We start from the raw sequence: 19,435 nt of genomic DNA, 5'->3' as shown, positions 1-19,435 counted from the left end.
GTTGAGATGTTATCTTTGTCAAAAATGTCCCTCATCGCCTCCCAGGTGGCGCAGTGGTCCAGGGCACTGTGCCACCAGAGACTCTGGGTTTGCGCGCCCAGGCTCTGTCGCAGCCGGCCGCGACTGGGAGGTCAGTGGGGCGACGCACAATTGGCCTAGCGTCGTCCGGGTTAGGGAGGGATATCATTGTCTCATCGTGCACCAGCGACTCCTGTGGCGGGGGCCGGGCACAGTGCACGCTAACCAAGGTCGCCAGGTGCACAGTGTTTGACTTTCGACCTTTCGTCTCTCCCGAGCCCCTACGGGAGTTGTAGCGGTGAGACAAGATAGTAACTACTAATAATTGGATACTATGAAATGGGGGAGAAAAAGGGGGTAAAAATTCAACAACAAAAAAAGTCCCTCATCTGCACATGGGTTATCCATTAATCTGAAAAATAAATTAACTTTAAATTGAAATTGATTTCTCTAATGATACAGACTAATGAAATCTACACAGGTTGATTTATACACATCAAGTAAAGCCCAAATGCTCTGACTGTACTGGTGTGTGTGGTTAATAAAACAGATTCATGAGAGTCCAGCAGCAGAGCACAGGGAATCCGGTGGTGCGTTCTGCATGTGAATTCGGTTCTGGAGTGTGAAGAGCATGCCATCAATTTTGCAGTGATTGCACACTGCACTGTGTGCCGGGCAGTGGGTGGTTTGGCACTACCCATTCTGCCCCTTTCTTCTTTCAATATGGCACACAAGGCTGGGGGTGCAGCACGCAGCAAATACAGATGATGTAGACAAAGCGCTCCACATAATTGTGTTTTTGTGTTTGATGTCCCATAATCCTATGCACCGGTGGCCGTTCAGAGGGAAAAGACAGCAGATAAAGCCCTGCTTTTCATCTTGTATCCTGCCGTTCTCTCTTTGCGGTATTACTTTCTATTTAGTAATAATCTACCTCTCTAACTGGTTGCTAACAGCAGCCTCTTTTTGGAGTCTCTCTTTTTAGCCAAGGGAAATTGTATTATAATTTTGTTGCCTGTGATAGTAAAAAAAAAAAAAACCCACAACACTGTATTCTGTGTACTGTATGGACAATTTTGCCATAGGAGAATAGAGGTTGTATCTTTTATCTTCCAATACTTCTTCCATTAAAGTATTTCTCAGAAAACTGTGTGCAGGTACAACTAAACAGTATCTGAGTAATGTCTCACCAAAGAAGTGGACCACGAAGCCGTTGCCGTAGCCGTAGATGTTGGTAGCAGGGTCCGACTGGAACTGGATGGTGACATCAGCCATAGAGGTGTAGAGCCTGAAGCGAGACCTGGTGCCACTGTACTGACCCAGGATGTTAGCTGTTAGGTCATCACCGTCGTAGAAGGTCAACAGGTCATTCTTACCCACATTGAGCCTGCAAGGAGAGGGAAAGGCAGGAGTCAGTCAACACATCGGAAAAACTGAGGGTCTAATTTATATCTGCATATATAAGAAAAAAAGAGTGACAGAGGACATATCACAGCAGAGGAATGCTTAATTTTCTTCAAAAAGTGACTCCTGAAAAATTATACAGTTTCATGTTTCTATCAAAATACAACTGCAGAGAACTGTCAGGGAGGGTGAGAGACGTCTTGCAGGAAAATGTCAGAGCTTTATGGGAAATCTAAATTCTGTTTACATTGGATGGATCTGATGTGAAATAAACACTAAATAATTCAGCGTTAATTTGCCTCTGTTTGACTCCTCTCCACAGAGCTCTCTCTCTCCCATGAATATGTACTGGAAGATGTATTTGCCGAAGTGAAAGTATAATGAGAACTCACAATTCCTCATTGCCATTCACTCAGGGGGAACTGCATAGTTTACCCCCATGGGCAAATGAGATTGCTGAATAATGCCTATACTGGTTAACTGTTGAGTGGTATTGATAGATGGTAGGTAGAGGGAAAGTGCCTCAAACTGGAGAGGTCCTAGAAAGGGTCACATGGTTGAGAGAATAAGATACATGAGTAACCAATTTATCATACTAAGAAAAATAAAATGCATCATAAGAAGAAAATAGAGTAAACAATGGAAGAAGACCAAATGCTGAAGGAGGATGGACTCCATCTGAGCAGGTCATTGTATAGATACATACTGGCATTATATCAATGTCAGGAATAGGCCCTGTTTTCCATCATCATTGCTGCAACGTATTTCCATGATGACACACACATAAAACCTGTCACAGCTTGACTTGGGGGCTCAGCTGCCCCGGCCTAACTTCTGAATTCATTAACCTTTCCAGAGGACTTAGACTCATTGCCCTCACTCTTTCTGGAGCAAGAGCAAAGCTTGACCTTTATTCAAAGAAGAAAGAGGAGAAAGAATGGAAAAATAAGCAGTGAAAAACTCTAGTCCTCCATAGATGATTTCAGCAGAGAGAGAAAGCTCCAGTGTTCAGTGTGCACCTTGGAGCAGGTGTCAGAATAGCTTTGCAGATGTCTGTTCCGCCCACGGAGGAGCCATGTGTAGGAGATCACTTAGAAAGGACAAATGTATAACCTCTACTCAATGTCTACTCAACCACTCATTCCTAGAATTTAAATAACACTAATATGTGAGAACATTATGTTTCATTTTGTCGTTATAAGGTTGGTAGCAACATTTGAATATCATTAAGGAAAGCTGTTGCAGCTCAAGTCGACTACAAAACCCACAATGCAATCTCTCTGTACAGATGCCCTAGCTGTATTTGACCATCCTGTTGTTGGCGGAATTTTCCTGTCCTGAAAGTAACGCAAATGTGTATAGTATTAGACTGTTTCGTGCCAAAAATAAGAGGGTTAAATACTCTTATACTCTTATCTTAGACTCTTATGTGTTAAATTACACATTTCTTGAGGTAGGAATATGGAGAGAAAAAATATCCTCAATGGCTCATTCGAGAGAAGACAACCTTCCACGTTACGACATCAGCCAGCTTCACGATCTAAAAGCTGTTTTCCTATTCACTTCCAGCGTAGTGAGAGTGGCTTTATCACAATGCTATGTCATACTGGCCAAAGGTCTGCCTGCTTGAACGACAATAGCTCAGATACTCATGAAAACATGAAATTAACCCGGGAATCGATAGAACATCGCTCAGAGATGCACAAAAACAATATAGCATTAAAAATGGGTGAATCTTTCCTTTAAGAGTGATAAAGGAGGGTGGCTCCGTTCTCCAGATAGCCATGGGTAAGAGCAATCTTCTTGTACCTTTCAATCACCCGTCTCTTGCATCCGCTACAATACCTGGATGCAGAATCAATTTAATTTACATGAGAGAGTGCACGTTACTTTTCTGAGGATGGGCACGTGTAAGACGTACTCTCTCTACCTCTGCTCTCCTTCATAGCTCCTTGTAAGGTGAATACTAACACTTTGTGAATACTAACACTACTGTGTGTGTGTGTGTGTGTGTGTGTGTGTGTGTGTGTGTGTGTGTGTGTGTGTGTGTGTGTGTGTGTGTGTGTGTGTGTGTGTGTGTGTGTGTGTGTGTGTGTGTGTGTGTGTGTGTGTGTGTGTGTGTGTGTGTGTGTGTGTCTGTGTGTCAGTGTGTGTGTGTGTGTGTGCACGTGTACGTCTGTCTGTGAGTGTCTCTGTGTTGATGGATTGTGGCAGACCATTTCAATACATTGCTTAAGCTCTTATTAAACGGGGCGATGCCCACAGGGCATCTTAGCAAGGAGGTAGGCCACCGTGTGCCAACCCAGTCTGCCTGCGGACAGATTTGGGCTTAACTAACTCACCTTCAACTCCAGAATACAAATCAGGGATGGCAAAGACGGAGATCCAAACAAGGTGAAGCCTGACAAAGTCCTCTAGTCTGCAGGACAGGCACAAAATCAAATTAGATCTCTATGCTACCACTTTAACCCTGGGTCCAGGCACTCCAACAGCAAACGCTTGTAGGATGCATGGGAATGAGAGGTTATGGAATCGACAGGTTTGACATGGATCGGCTGCCTTATTAAGCCAGTGTTTAAGTCCACTGATTCAAATGATCATGGGCAAACAACACCATGCACCAGCATGAAGACCAGTAACGTTACACGTGCACCTTGAAATAGTACTTTATGGTGTTATTTGCCTATGTATGTAGAACACATTGGACCAGAAGCTGACAGACCCTTTATTGCCCTGTCAGATACACAAGCAAAGGTAGATTCGTGAGGACAGACAGCGACAGAGTGATGGGATGTGATGCTATGTCAATAACAACAAATGAGCCTCGGGCAAATGTGGAGTAAGCCTGTGGGAAGCTCAGTTGCCGCACCTCCTCAGAAATGTTGCCGCACCTCCCCCCACACACGTACACACACACACTTTTGTTGCTTTCACACAAGTGTACAGGTACTTGAGATTGAGATTTTTCTCAGGGATCCAGCTGCTGTAAAAGCAGTTTTCCTCTGCAGAAATAAAAGCATGAAAAACAGCCGGTCAGAATGAAGAGCATTGTGTAGCATCTTCATTTCCCTGTCTCCGTGAGAGGAAAAAAGCTTGAGGCAGGCAGAAGCTGAGCAGAAAGTAATTACTTACACCTCAATCTCAGAGGTGTTGGACAGCTCAAATGTAACTTGGATTGGAATACTAGCATGCTGCCATGAATGTAGGCTTTCTCTAGAAGTGTATCTGTGGACCCATGGAGCAGCTCTCTCAGTGGATGTGTCCAGTCATGAGAGACTGTGGAAGGCTGTGTGCTGCCCTGGTCCAGTGGCATGCTGGCTCTGGTGGGCTGGGCTGAGAGGGTGGGACACTTTCTAAGCAGAGAACCACCAAACACCCGTTCCATTGTTTGAATTCCTCTCCTAGATTTAATGTAAAAACAGTCATGGCTGACAGAGCCTCCCTGGCTGTTCCAGACACAGTGAACACCTCTGAGATGGTATATAAACACAGCTCTTCCCTCTCAACCCCAGATTTATCTGGACTTTTGTTATTTTTAAACAATTAAATGGAATGAGGTTCTCTTTTTAATTAGAAAGTTAAATATTGGTTTTTAAAGGCCAGGGCTTTGGTGCTTGGGCCAGGGAGCATGTGAAAAATGACTTATTAATGACAATCCTGCCAAATCCCTGTGCCCCCGAGGGCATCACTCACACAACGCTGCCCTGCATACAGGCACCCTGCCAGCTGGAGAGGAAGAGGAGAGGGAAGAGGGGAGGAGACATTCCAAAGTACAGAGGACCACCATCAGTCTAGATCCATCTCTTTATGATGACTATAACCTATAGCACTGACAGTTGCAAAACAGATGCATGAGCCAGTTATCATAGTCAGTAATTCACATGCAATTCTAGGAGCCTCCACTAGAGGGTTTATTTCGACATATAGTGACCAATACAGTGTAAAATATTTGGATTACATTTTACATTTTTAATGACTCATTCTCCTTAAAATAATTGTAAATAATTACAGTACTATGGAAATATTATAATATACCTTTGTAGGTTTAAAATGACTTATATGTTATCAAATATTCAATAAAATACCTTCTCCAGAATGCATCAAACGCTATAGAATGGAAGGGATCAATCTAGTCTCCTGACAAAAAATGTATAAAAAAATACTATGTGACATGTTTGAGTTTTAATCTGGATATGTGGAATGGTATCGGTATTCTTTGCCGTAATACGTGGCAAATGCTTACATTTTTTATTTTCTTTCCTTTAATTCAAATTCAATTCAAATTCTGCTTTCCGTGGGGTGTTTCCAATTCAAATTCTGCTTTCCGTGGGGTGTTACCAATTCAAATTCTGCTTTCCATGGTGTGTATCCAATTCAAATTCTGCTTTCAATTCATGGTTGAATTGAATTAAATTCTGAAATTCCTTAATTGACCCTGGTAGTTAGCTGCTGTATGTATGGAGGTTGTCATTGGTAAAACGACACTTACATCTTCACCTGGCCTCTACCGTAGACATGCCATCCTGTACCCGGCGGTGTGAGTCACAGGCAGGTGTGCATGACTGCCACCTGTGCTGCTGCCCGACTGTCCATGCCCCAAGTGTGCTGTTTTAATGAGCACTGAACCAGCCCTCCTAGTTTGGCCTAAATTAATTAATCAGTCCTCATTATGCACACTGTTCCTCAGTAATTGCGAGCACAGGCACAGTGATGAATGATAATGAGAATCCTTTCTCTCCTCTATTAACAGGGAAAAGTGTGAGCCCACCCTTATAATGAACCCGCTCCCACCCATCAGAGGTCTTTTCCTTCCTGCTACTCACACATACACAGGTAGCCGCTCTCACTTACAAACCTCTCTCTCGCGCTCTTTCTCACTCTGGGACAGTGAGCACACTGGGGACTCCCCACCCAAGACAAGACCAGCAGACTCATTTCAGATAAATGGCCAACAGTGTAACGGTGGGGTATTGCAGGGTCAGGGAAGAAGTGGGTTTCTGCCATGTATGCATGCCTGACCAGGTTGGAGCTTAGCTGGAGTTGGGTAGAGCAGGATTCATTTAATGGAAGCTTATGTGGCTAAGAATGATACCGAAATTCAAGGACCAGGGAACTTAGTCAGTCAGTAAACTCTCTAAAGATTTTCACAGCCTTATACAAACAAATTAGTGAATTTTCTTAAAGCTAAAATAAAATAAAAAATAAGTTATTGTATTGTCACATATACCATATAGGTACAGTGAAAAGGGTTGTTTTTACAGGGTCAGCCATAAACAGTATCTTAGCTAGACTAATGCTTTCAGATGCATCAGTTGCTATTGTACTGATTGAGATGCTCTCGAGAAACATGACCCCAAACCAAAGTATCTGAAATGTAATTCAAACCCCAAGCCCATCAAATAAATACAAGGTTTTCACACACTGTTGATGGTATTTTGGCCCATTCCTCCATGCAGATCTCCTCTAGAGCAGTGATGTTTTGGGGCTGTTGCAGGGCAACACGGACTTTACAACTCCCTCCAAAGATTTTCTATGGGATTGAGATTTGGAGACTGGCTAGGACACTCCAGGGCCTTGAAATGCTTCTTACGAAGCCACTCCTTCGTTGCCCGGGCGGTGTGTTTGGGATCATTGTCATGCTGAAAGAGCCAGCCACGTTTCATCTTGAATGCCCTTGCTGATGGAAGGAGGTTTTCACTCAAAATCTCACGATACGTGGCCCCATTTGTTCTTTCCTTTACACGGATCAGTCGTCCTGGTCCCTTTGCAGAAAAACAGCCCCAAAGCATGATGTTTCCACCCCGCTTCACAGTAGGTATGGTGTTCTTTGGATGCAACTCAGCATTCTTTGTCCTCCAAACACGATGAGTTGAGTTTTTACCAAAAAGTTATATTTTGGTTTCATCTGACCATATGACATTCTCCCAATCTTCTTCTGGATCATCCAAATGCTCTCTAGCAAACTTCAGAATGAAAATTACAGGCCTCTCTCATCTTTTTAAGTGGGAGAACTTGCACAATTGGTGGCTGACTAAATACTTTTTTGCCCCACTGTATGTGGTTGTCCCACTTATCTTAAGATGAATGCACTAACTGTAAGTCGCTCTGGATAAGAGCTCCTGCTAAATGACTGAAATGTAAAATGTGTATGACTAGGGACGTGTGTGTCACTGGCACACCATTTGCCGCTATCATTCCCTTCCATCTGTGGCTCTCATTTGATGTGCCTCACTTATAATGATCCACATGCCAGTGGACAAATCAGAGAGTATGATGAGAAAGGTCAGCCATTTTGGTCAGGGAGTTGGTCAACCATGGTTTTCCAGTGCTGTGATAAGATATTGTGTAAAATCATTTATTTTATTAACATATCTGCAGTGTATGTTTGTTAGGTAGCTACCTAGACAGTTTTAGAGGAATGGTTCCATATATTTTTCAAATTAACTGCCAATATTCCAACATTCCATTCAAACGATGCAGTCAATCCACAGCCATACACTGGCTGAAATCAGTAGATGATAGGACTTAGACAAGTTGTAAATGCAACAATTACTGATATTGTATCATATAATAGCACAGTCAGCTTTTTTACATTTACAATCTCTTTACATATATTTTAGATGCAATTTATACAGAAAATGTGTATAAAACCCATATAAACTGTATTCATGATTATATGACAATATTTAAGGTTGATAATCATTTTATTACATCATTTCTGATGTATCACATGCCTTTGTTTTATTCTCCTGTGTAAGTAAATTCAGGATTATGTCTCTACTGCCATTTATTCCAATTAGATGGTTTGGATTTCTCCCTGACCAATATGGCTGCCATTTTTACCCCATTCTGGAACTTGGAGGGTTTATGGCATCTCCCCTCTAGTAATTCAATAGGATCTTTGCACATTTTTCTCTCTGCCCCATGGCAATATGTGTAGAAGCACAAGAAAATTGCTTTAAAACAGCAAACTTTTCTCTAAGTCTCATGGCAAAATGGCAAAATGTGTAGAATAGCATGAGATTAGCTATAAAACTGCACATTTTTCTATTTACTCCATGTGTAGAATTGTAGGAAGTTAGCTGTTTCTATCCTTATCCTTGAATCAGTGGCTGCTGAGCTGTGAGGAAACTTAAAGGACCAGTGCTCCTTTCACTAATTTTAAACAACTTTCAAGACAATTTTCACTCACTGCATAAGAATAAAAGCATTGTACATGCTGATGAAAAGTAGCAGATAATGAGGGTGTTTGTCTGCCAGCCTACATGTCGTAGCATCTCAGACTTTATTACGTCAACAGTTTAAATCAGCCAGCATTGGCAGTGACATCTACTACCCTAATGAAATAACATAATGATGGAACAATGGATTGGCAGATGATAACAAATGAGCAGATATTAATCATGACAGCAAATGACTGTATGTCTGCATGACTAATGTAGTTCCGGGTTGGAGCGAGCGGTCGCATCTGCACTTCGGTCCGCAGGTAGTATAACTTTTCATTTCATTACATTTCATTATAGTACAACGGTTTGATTTGTCCAATCTTAGCAATTTCTTCTTAGCTAGCTACATAGCCGTCTTTGTTTCAAAGATAATTGCGTAATTATCGTATTTCAAAGATAATTGCGTAATTATCGTATTTCTAACGTAGTCTACACTGCTATCTGCCCAGCAGCTCGCCAGCTAGCAACGTCCACCGTCTACCGAATAGCAGCACTGTAGAAACTATTACACTCAACTGAACGACTTGATTAGTGTAGTGTTAGCTAGCTACATAGTTGTCTTTGCTGTCTTCGTATCCAAGATAATTGTGTAGTTTAGAGTGTGTAGTCTTAGAGTGATTATCTTAATTTACCGAGGTTAGCTAGCAAGCTATTTGTCGTCCTTAACGTAGGAGACACTGCTAGCTAGCCAACAGCTAGCCAACGTCTACCGAATAGAACTTCAACAACCCGGTCGCATTCCGCTTCGCTCCACAGGTAGTATCACATTTTCATTTAATTTCATTACAGCACAACGGTTTGATTTGTTTGATCGTAGCTAGCTACATAGCTAGCTACATAGCCGTCTATTGTCGTTCTTTTAACGCAACGTAACATAATCAACACTGCTAACTAGCCAGCTAGCCCCCGAATAGCAGCACTGTTGAAACTATTACACTCAACGGAACGACTTGATTAGTGTAGTGTCAACAACGCAGCCACTGCCAGCTAGCCTACAAAGTCAACAACGCAGCCACTGCCAGCTAGCCTACTTCAGCAGTACTGTATCATTTTAATCATTTTAGTCAATAAGATTCTTGCTACGTAAGCTTAACTTTCTGAACACTCGAGACGTGTAGTCCACTTGTCATTCCAATCTCCTTGCATTAGCGTAGCCTCTTCTGTAGCCTGTCAACTATGTGTCTGTCTATCCCTGTTCTCTCCTCTCTGCACAGACCATACAAACGCTCCACACTGCGTGGCCGCGGCCACCCTAATCTGGTGGTCCCAGCGCGCACGACCCACGTGGAGTTCCAGGTCTCCGGTAGCCTCTGGAACTGCCGATCTGCGGCCAACAAGGCAGAGTTCATCTCAGCCTATGCCTCCCTCCAGTCCCTCGACTTCTTGGCACTGACGGAAACATGGATCACCACAGATAACACTGCTACTCCTACTGCTCTCTCTTCATCCGCCCACGTGTTCTCGCACACCCCGAGAGCTTCTGGTCAGCGGGGTGGTGGCACCGGGATCCTTATCTCTCCCAAGTGGTCATTCTCTCTTTCTCCCCTTACCCATCTGTCTATCGCCTCCTTTGAATTCCATGCTGTCACAGTTACCAGCCCTTTCAAGCTTAACATCCTGATCATTTATCGCCCTCCAGGTTCCCTCGGAGAGTTCATCAATGAGCTTGATGCCTTGATAAGCTCCTTTCCTGAGGACGGCTCACCTCTCACAGTTCTGGGCGACTTTAACCTCCCCACGTCTACCTTTGACTCATTCCTCTCTGCCTCCTTCTTTCCACTCCTCTCCTCTTTTGACCTCACCCTCTCACCTTCCCCCCTACTCACAAGGCAGGCAATACGCTCGACCTCATCTTTACTAGATGCTGTTCTTCCACTAACCTCATTACAACTCCCCTCCAAGTCTCCGACCACTACCTTGTATCCTTTTCCCTCTCGCTCTCATCCAACACTTCCCACACTGCCCCTACTCGGATGGTATCGCGCTGTCCCAACCTTCGCTCTCTCTCCCCAGGCTACTCTCTCCTCTTCCATCCTATCATCTCTTCCCTCTGCTCAAACCTTCTCCAACCTATCTCCTGATTCTGCCTCCTCAACCCTCCTCTCCTCCCTTTCTGCATCCTTTGACTCTCTATGTCCCCTATCCTCCAGGCCGGCTCGGTCCTCCCCTCCCGCTCCGTGGCTCGACGACTCATTGCGAGCTCACAGAACAGGGCTCCGGGCAGCCGAGCGGAAATGGAGGAAAACTCGCCTCCCTGCGGACCTGGCATCCTTTCACTCCCTCCTCTCTACATTTTCCTCCTCTGCCTCTGCTGCTAAAGCCACTTTCTACCACTCTAAATTCCAAGCACCTGCCTCTAACCCTAGGAAGCTCTTTGCCACCTTCTCCTCCCTCCTGAATCCCCCCCCCCCTCCTCCCTCTCTGCAGATGACTTCGTCAACCATTTAAAAGAAGGTCAACGACATCCGATCCTCGTTTGCTAAGTCAAACTACACTGCTAGTTCTGCTCACACTGCCCTACCCTGTGCTCTGACCTCTTTCTCCCCTCTCTCTCCAGATGAAATCTCGCGTCTTGTGACGGCCGGCCGCCCAACAACCTGCCTGCTTGACCCTATCCCCTCCTCTCTTCTCCAGACCATTTCCGGAGACCTTCTCCCTTACCTCACCCCGCTCATCAACTCATCCCTGACCGCTGGCTACGTCCCTTCCATCTTCAAGAGAGCGAGAGTTGCACCCCTTCTGAAAAAACCTACACTCGATCCCTCCGATGTCAACAACTACAGACCAGTATCCCTTCTTTTTTTTCTCTCCAAAACTCTTGAACGTGCCGTCCTTGGCCAGCTCTCCCGCTATCTCTCTCAGAATGACCTTCTTGATCCAAATCAGTCAGGTTTCAAGACTAGTCATTCAACTGAGACTGCTCTTATCTGTATCACGGAGGCGCTCCGCACCGCTAAAGCTAACTCTCTCTCCTCTGCTCTCATCCTTCTAGACCTATCGGCTGCCTTCGATACTGTGAACCATCAGATCCTCCTCTCCACCCTCTCCGAGTTGGGCATCTCCGGCGCGGCCCACGCTTGATTGCATCCTACCTGACAGGTCGCTCCTACCAGGTGGCGTGGCGAGAATCTGTCTCCTCACCACGCGCTCTCACCACTGGTGTCCCCCAGGGCTCTGTTCTAGGCCCTCTCCTATTCTCGCTATACACCAAGTCACTTGGCTCTGTCATAACCTCACATGGTCTCTCCTATCATTGCTATGCAGACGACACACAATTAATCTTCTCCTTTCCCCCTTCTGATGACCAGGTGGCCAATCGCATCTCTGCATGTTTGGCAGACATATCAGTGTGGATGACGGATCACCACCTCAAGCTGAACCTCGGCAAGACGGAGCTGCTCTTCCTCCCGGGAAGGACTGCCCGTTCCATGATCTCGCCATCACGGTTGACAACTCCATTGTGTCCTCCTCCCAGAGCGCTAAGAACCTTGGCGTGATCCTGGACAACACCCTGTCGTTCTCAACTAACATCAAGGCGGTGGCCCGTTCCTGTAGGTTCATGCTCTACAACATCCGCAGAGTACGACCCTGCCTCACGCAGGAAGCGGCGCAGGTCCTAATCCAGGCACTTGTCATCTCCAGTCTGGATTACTGCAACTCGCTGTTGGCTGGGCTCCCTGCCTGTGCCATTAAACCCCTACAACTCATCCAGAACGCCGCAGCCCGTCTGGTGTTCAACCTTCCCAAGTTCTCTCACGTCACCCCGCTCCTCCGCTCTCTCCACTGGCTTCCAGTTGAAGCTCGCATCCGCTACAAGACCATGGTGCTTGCCTACGGAGCTGTGAGGGGAACGGCACCTCAGTACCTCCAGGCTCTGATCAGGCCCTACACCCAAACAAGGGCACTGCGTTCATCCACCTCTGGCCTGCTCGCCTCCCTACCACTGAGGAAGTACAGTTCCCGCTCAGCCCAGTCAAAACTGTTCGCTGCTCTGGCCCCCCAATGGTGGAACAAACTCCCTCACAACGCCAGGACAGCGGAGTCAATACCTAGGATAGGATAAAGTAATCCTTCTCACCCCCCCTTTTAAGATTTAGATGCACTATTGTAAAGTGACTGTTCCACTGGATGTCATAAGGTGAATGCACCAATTTGTAAGTCGCTCTGGATAAGAGCGTCTGCTAAATGACTTAAATGTAAATGTAAATGTAATGTACTGACAGCAGGCAAGCAGACACTGCAGCAGCCCCTCAATCAATGGTAGTGAGAGGAAGCCCAGTGGCCGGCAGTGTGAGAAGATCGATTCTGCAAATTTTGTCACTGATGAAACATTTGATCTCAAAACAGTTTTCTGTTTCCAAAAATAAAATATGTTATGGACAGAGTGGACTAAGTTTTGTTGACTTTACCCTTTGCCAAAGTTTTTTAAAATTGCGTTGTTTAGAAGGAGTGCAAAGGCGACTGTGTGTTTGTGGGTGATTGTTCCTGTCTCTGTGTGTGCAGTAGGACGTTCCCATAATGGAACTATGCAGATGATGCTAGAAGGGGCCAATAGGATCTGGGCTAGCTGGTGCTTTGCTCTGCCCACCTCCTTGCTTGTTCTGCCCACTATGACGAATTTGGTCCTATTGGAAATGACAGGCTCTGGTCTATCTTGGTTTAGTTATACAAATATTTGATGTAGTATTCCTGCATGCTTAATGTTCCTGCGTGATAGTGTATGCTATGGTAGGAGATTGAATACTATAGTGTTCTCTGTAGTGTTTTTAGAGGACTTTTGAGGACTGAAGTCTACAAAACACTAGAGTTAATACCGTAGTATTTACTGTAGTATACTGTACACATTACTGTAGTGTTTTTGCAGACTGTAGAATATTGCAGTATTTACTGTAGTGTTTTTGCAGAATGTAGTATAATGCAGCATTTACTGTAGTTTTTTGCAGACTGTAGTATACTGTCATATTTACTGTAATGTTTTCAGGGACATTACTGTGGTATTTACTAAAGCGTTTTTGTTTTAGTATCTTTTTTAGTACCTAATAGGGAAATGCTAAAACTGCTCATTCTCCATAACCTGTAGCCAGGTCAGGGTTAACTTCTACTCTCTTCAATAACCTGTAGGAAACACAATTTATGATCTATACTTTGCATGTAGGTTTCTCACTTATAGGTGGCACAAATTGTGATATGGGGGAGGGGAATGGGCAGGATAAATGTAAATGAGATACTCGAGGGATGCAATTGTGTGTAGTATAGTATTCTACAGTACTACAGAATTCTATAGTAAGTACTGTGGTATTCTATTGTAAACTGTTGGGCCAATTGTGCGCAGCCTAATGGGACTCCCAGTCACGGTCGGTTGTGATAGACTCTGGAATCGAACCAGGGTCTGTAGTGACGTCTATCACTGAGATGCAGTGCCTTAGACCTTTCAATGCTCCTGTGCTACTGCTTCAGGCAACAACATGATTCACATATGATGAGAATAAACATGTACCTTATACAATCTCATGGAAGTTAAGCTGCTATATTCTCTGTGGACAGCATGCAGCCAGCGTATGAGACCCATATGAACTTGTTTGACTGCCAAAGAGTAAACATGACATATCATGTGCACACACGCACACACACACACACAGTGTGAAACTTTGTGAGACTTTAAAGAGACTTCACTCAGGAAGATAAGGGAGTCAGGCAGGCTCTCTGATCATGTCCAACTAAACTGGTCCATTCTCTTGGCAGAGTGCTCTGAAGAGACAGCAGAGGATCAGCAGAGCACAAAAAAAATATTGGAGGGGCCGAGGCCTACTGAAAGTGCTGCAGGAGGGTTTGTGTGTGTTTAAGTGGTGAATTAACGTTGTTGAGAGAGCTGGATAAGTGGCTCGGAGTGGTCTCACTGCCAGAGCATATTCTGAAAGCCAACTATGAGACACACACCAGGGAAAGGGAGAGCATGGAGGCTTACTGGCTAATCTGGTCAGAGAGTGCGCTGGAAGCTGTGCTGAATATTCAATGGACTGGATGAAAACATAGATTTAATTTCTGACTACAACATCAGTAGCAATGCTTTCCCTTTAGGATGGTTCCACATTCAGAGATTTTGCCTCCTGAACTTGCAGTATTCTTTTGCCTATGTTTGAGAGTGTGTATGTGCAAGGGTATGTGAGTGCTTGTGTATGTAGTGAAAATGTCCCTTACCCTATGCAGCATAACTTGAAATAGATCTATCTACTCTTTAAAATGTCAATGAAGAAGAGAAGCAGGCGGTGACTTTAAATGATATGAGATTGATTTGAACTTCAGTGTGACCTCTGCTGCCATTGAAGCGGAGAGATGGCACTTACACTTGGATGTCTAGCATGATCCTCTTGTCCTCTTCCACGTGGATGCCCCAGATGCAGTCCTGGCCCTTGTCGTAGGCCTCGGGCCAGTTTGGAGAAAGAACCACACCGGCTGAATCTGTGATCTCACCACTACACACAGCTGGGCCACACACATAAGCACAGTCAAGTCCAAGGCCAACACTCCCAAAAAGTAAAAAAGAAAAACACCTACATACAAACGGACACAGTGTACGCCCAGTACTCACAGTATAGCCATCTTCAAATAGGAAAAACAAGTGATCAGTGATTGAAAATCTTAACTGTCAGTGTCAGCTGAGCTGATGATATTTTAAGAATATCTGGTTTTGATGTAGGTCTGTTGACTGTGGAACATCTTTTAAAGGTCATGTGAATTCACAGGGGTAAATAAAAGACTGTCATGAAAGAGTATCACTGCTGAACAGAATACCATTCATAATGACTTTCCATGCTCCTTGAGGGAGCCTAAGAGTGTTGGTCTAGAACTGGTACAAACTGCTAACGCTGAAAAATATAGTTCTCTGGCCCTGAACAGCAGAAATGAAATCCTTTCATTTCTACCTTTGCCGAAGAGCTGTACAATCATGGGTAGTGTGGTGTGGGACAGCGCAGGGGTTAGAGGTCAGTGTGCGTGTCTGTGGGGGAGAGAGAGGTATCCCTAGGTCTTTATTGTGGCTGGGGTTCCTAGATCGTACTCCAGTTGCTGATATATATATACACACGTATGAGAAAGAGAGAGAGATAAGCAGGGAGAGAATTAATAAAACTGGGCTTTGACTTCTAAAGCTGTGCACTAGCTCCTAACTCAGGCCTTGGGAGACTGGGGTAGCTGGCTTTATTGTGGCTGGGGTTCCTAGATTGTACTCAATTTGCTGATAGAGAATTAACCAAACTTGAGCTGATGAAATCCTGTGGACTGTGTTGTTAATGGAATGAGGACTCACCCCTGCAGGCTGGCTCTGTCTCGTTCCACTGGGGGTTTTCTGCATCCACACACTCAATGATGACTGAGCCCTGCTCCAGAGTGTAGCCCGGGTCACAGGCAAACTCCACCACCGCACCCACACCGCAAGCTGTGTTACTGCTAGTGAAGTTTCCATATTTCACAAAAGGCCCATAGCATGTGCCCTTCGCAAAAGCTGTGGGATAAAAATCCCACAGGTATATTCTTTGTTATATTAAGTCAACATCAATCCTCAATTTGACCTCCCTTAGGAAAAGGTAAAGACATATCAGTGTTGATCCTTTGAAGCATGTTTTCTAGTATAATTCTATTAAGTTAATGTAGTCAACACACACACATACGAGACACACTCACACACATTGCATCAGTACCTTCATATCTGATGGCTGCGCCTGTGGAAGTCACAGTCCCGTCTGTGGTGAACTCTACAAAGAGGTGACGTCCTGTGCTCACCACGCCCTCATTGGGCAGGTACTCCACCTCATAGGAGTCATATACCAGAGGCGAGTCAATGTTGTTCCCATTCTTTATTAGGAGTCTAAAAAACAGTCAAAAACATTGCATAATAAAAAGGGTGAAGGGAAAATGGGACATATTGATTGTCATTGAGGACTAAGAGAAACATCAAAAGGTAGTGGTGAGTGGTTCTGAAGTGGCGCTCAGTGTTTCATCATTGGCTGTAATAAACCTGTGATAACATTCTCATCAACTCAGCAGCCAGCGGCTTCATTAAATGTCCATTTGTTACATAGCCTTGAGACAGTAGTTATAGTACAAAAATGTAATTAAATCTCTGCTCCTCACGTCTGACTGGCCTGTGTAGTCCCTCAATTAATTTGCATGAGGGAATACAGTTAATGATTTGAAATGACATAAAGCCGTATCAATTTCATCCAAGTCACTCACATATGGGATTTAGTCGCCTAACCTAAGAAAACATGTCCTTGCTATATATGGAGTAAAGTTGGGCGTTGTTATCCAGTGTTGTATCGCGTTCTGACAACCGAATGTAAAACCTGTCATACAGTGCCTTGCAAAAGTATTCACCCCGCTAGGCGTTTTTCCTATTTTGTTGCATTACAACCTGCAATTTAAATGGAATTTTATTTGGATTTCATGTAATGGAACAAATAGTCAAAATTGGTGAAGTGAAACGGAAAAAAATAACTTAAAAAAAATTATAAAAAATAAAAAACAGAAAAGTGGTGCGTGCATATGTATTCACCCCTTTGCTATGAAGCCCCCAAATAAGATCTGGTGCAACCAATTACCTTCAGAAGTCACATAATTAATTAAGTAGTCCACCTGTGTGCAATCTAAGTGTTACATGAAGTATCTGTCCATAGGACCACTTTAAGCTGCACACTCCACAGAGCTGGGCTTTATAGAAGGGTGGCCAGAAAAATGCCATTGCTTAAAGAAAAAATAAGCAAGCATGTTTGGTGCTCGCACAAACATTTGGAAGAAGGTACTCTGGTCAGATGAGACTAAAATTGAGCTTTTTGGCCATCAAGGAAAATCACGATGTCTAGCACAAACCCAACACCTTGCAACACCCCGAGAACACCATCCCCACAGTGAAGAATGGTGGTGGCAGCATCATGCTGTGGGGATGTTTTTCCATCGGCAGGGACTGGGAAACTGGTCAGAATTGAAGGAATAATGAATGGCGCTAAATACAGGGAAACGCTTAAGGGAAACCTGTTTCAGTCTCCCAGAGATTTGAGACTGGGACGGGGCTTCATCTTCCAGCAGGACAATGACCCTAAGCATACTGCTATAGCAACACACAAGTGGTTTAAGGGTAAACATTTAAATGTCTTGGAATAGCCTAGTCAAAGCCCAGACCTCAATCCAATTGAGAATCTGTGTTATAACTTAAAGATTGCTGTACACCAGTGGAACCCATCCAACTTGAAGGAGCTGGAGCAGTTTTGCTTTGAAGAATGGGCAAAAATCCCAGTGGCTAGATGTGCCAAGCTTATAGAGACATACCCCAAGAGACTTGCAGCTGTAATTGCTGCAAAAGGTGGCTCTACACACACACACACTTTTCCCCGATGCCTTGAGATGGATGAAATCATACCTTGAAGGCAGTTCCCAACATGTCAGAGTGAGCAATGAGCTGCCACCCATTCTCAGCTATGATGTGGGCATTCCCCAAGGGTCAATACTGGGGCCCCTCCTGTTCAGCCTGTACATTAATGATCTGCCTTCTGTTTGTACTGGGTCTGAAGTTCAAATGTATGCAGATGATACAGTGATATATGTGAACGCAAAGAGCAAACAACAAGCTGCACAGGAACTCACTACCGTAATGGTCCAGGTTACAAAGTGGCTCAGTGACTCGTGTTTGCATCTCAATGTGAAAAAAAACATCTGCATGTTCTTCACAAAGAGGACAACTGATGCCACTGAGCCAGATGTCTGTGTCAGGGGAGAAGATCCAGGTGGAAGTACCTTGGCATCAAGGTACCGATTTGAAGTACCTTGGCATCATATTTGATTCCAACCTCTCTTTTAAAAGCAGGTGAAAAAGGTAACTCAAATAACCAAATTAAACCTAGATAATTTTCAATTCATACACAATTGTTTGACTACAGAGGTAGTAAAACTGTACTTCAAATATATGATACTCCCCCACTTAACATACTGCCTAACTCATGAGAGGTAACTCTATAGTTCTTTTAAGAAAAACCACCTTTAGTCAATCTGCTCGCTCTGTGAGAGCTTCCCATGCCTGGAACACACAGCCATCAGACACACATAACTGCACCACCTATCGCACCTTCACAAAAAACATAAAGACATGGCTAAAGGCCAATCACATTTACATTTACATTTAAGTCATTTAGCAGATGCTCTTATCCAGAGCGACTTACAAATCAGACTTGTGAACATAATCCCTAGCTGTGTATTGCAGCTCTCCATGTTGTCTGAAGCTTGTGAAGTGTGGAAACACTAGTTGCTTTTATATATTTAGTTTTGTTGCTTTTTATGTTATGTTGCGCTGTCTGTATGCTACATGGTGCTTGTGCTATGTTGTTCTGTCTGTACTCACCGCTCATTGTTTTCCTGTATTGTTATTGTTTTTAATAACCTGTCCAGGAACTGTAGTTGAAAATTTGCCGACTGGCTCAACTGGCACTTTTACTGAAACGTTGATTAATGTGTACTGTCCCTGTAAAAACAAATCTCTCTCTCTCTGTGTGTGTGTGTACTCTACCTGTCATCATCCTCAGCCAAAGCCACTTTCTCAAAGTGAACATGAAGCCGGTGGCCTTCAGGAGCCTCCAGGACCCAATGGCAAGTCAAGTTGTTGCTGTAGTTGCCAGGGAAACCAGGAGAGACAATACGGCCCAACGTGGCATTTTTTATCATCCCACCACAGGAAGCTGCATTGAAAATAGATTGGATAAGAGCGAGAATGAGATCGACAGAGAGGGAGGGAAGGGTAAAAC

The 19,435-nt window shown here is 44.2% G+C and overlaps 1 protein-coding gene across 1 annotated transcript in view; it reads right to left on the bottom strand.

The window, feature by feature from the left end:
• Positions 1 to 19,435, bottom strand: part of LOC118391358 (seizure protein 6 homolog) — a 243,430-nt gene that overhangs the window by 20,862 nt on the left and 203,133 nt on the right. Inside the window, exons 6-10 of the mRNA XM_035782685.1 lie at positions 19,201 to 19,369; positions 16,346 to 16,512; positions 15,955 to 16,149; positions 14,993 to 15,131; positions 1,209 to 1,405 (exon numbers count right to left, since the gene is read on the bottom strand). Of these exons, the coding sequence (XP_035638578.1) occupies positions 1,209 to 1,405; positions 14,993 to 15,131; positions 15,955 to 16,149; positions 16,346 to 16,512; positions 19,201 to 19,369 (867 nt within the window). The remainder of the gene's footprint in view (positions 1 to 1,208; positions 1,406 to 14,992; positions 15,132 to 15,954; positions 16,150 to 16,345; positions 16,513 to 19,200; positions 19,370 to 19,435) is intronic.

This window comes from Oncorhynchus keta, unplaced genomic scaffold, assembly GCF_023373465.1.
Source record: "Oncorhynchus keta strain PuntledgeMale-10-30-2019 unplaced genomic scaffold, Oket_V2 Un_contig_6244_pilon_pilon, whole genome shotgun sequence".
NCBI lineage: Eukaryota > Metazoa > Chordata > Actinopteri > Salmoniformes > Salmonidae > Oncorhynchus > Oncorhynchus keta.
This window is presented reverse-complemented; position numbering and strand designations above follow the sequence as displayed.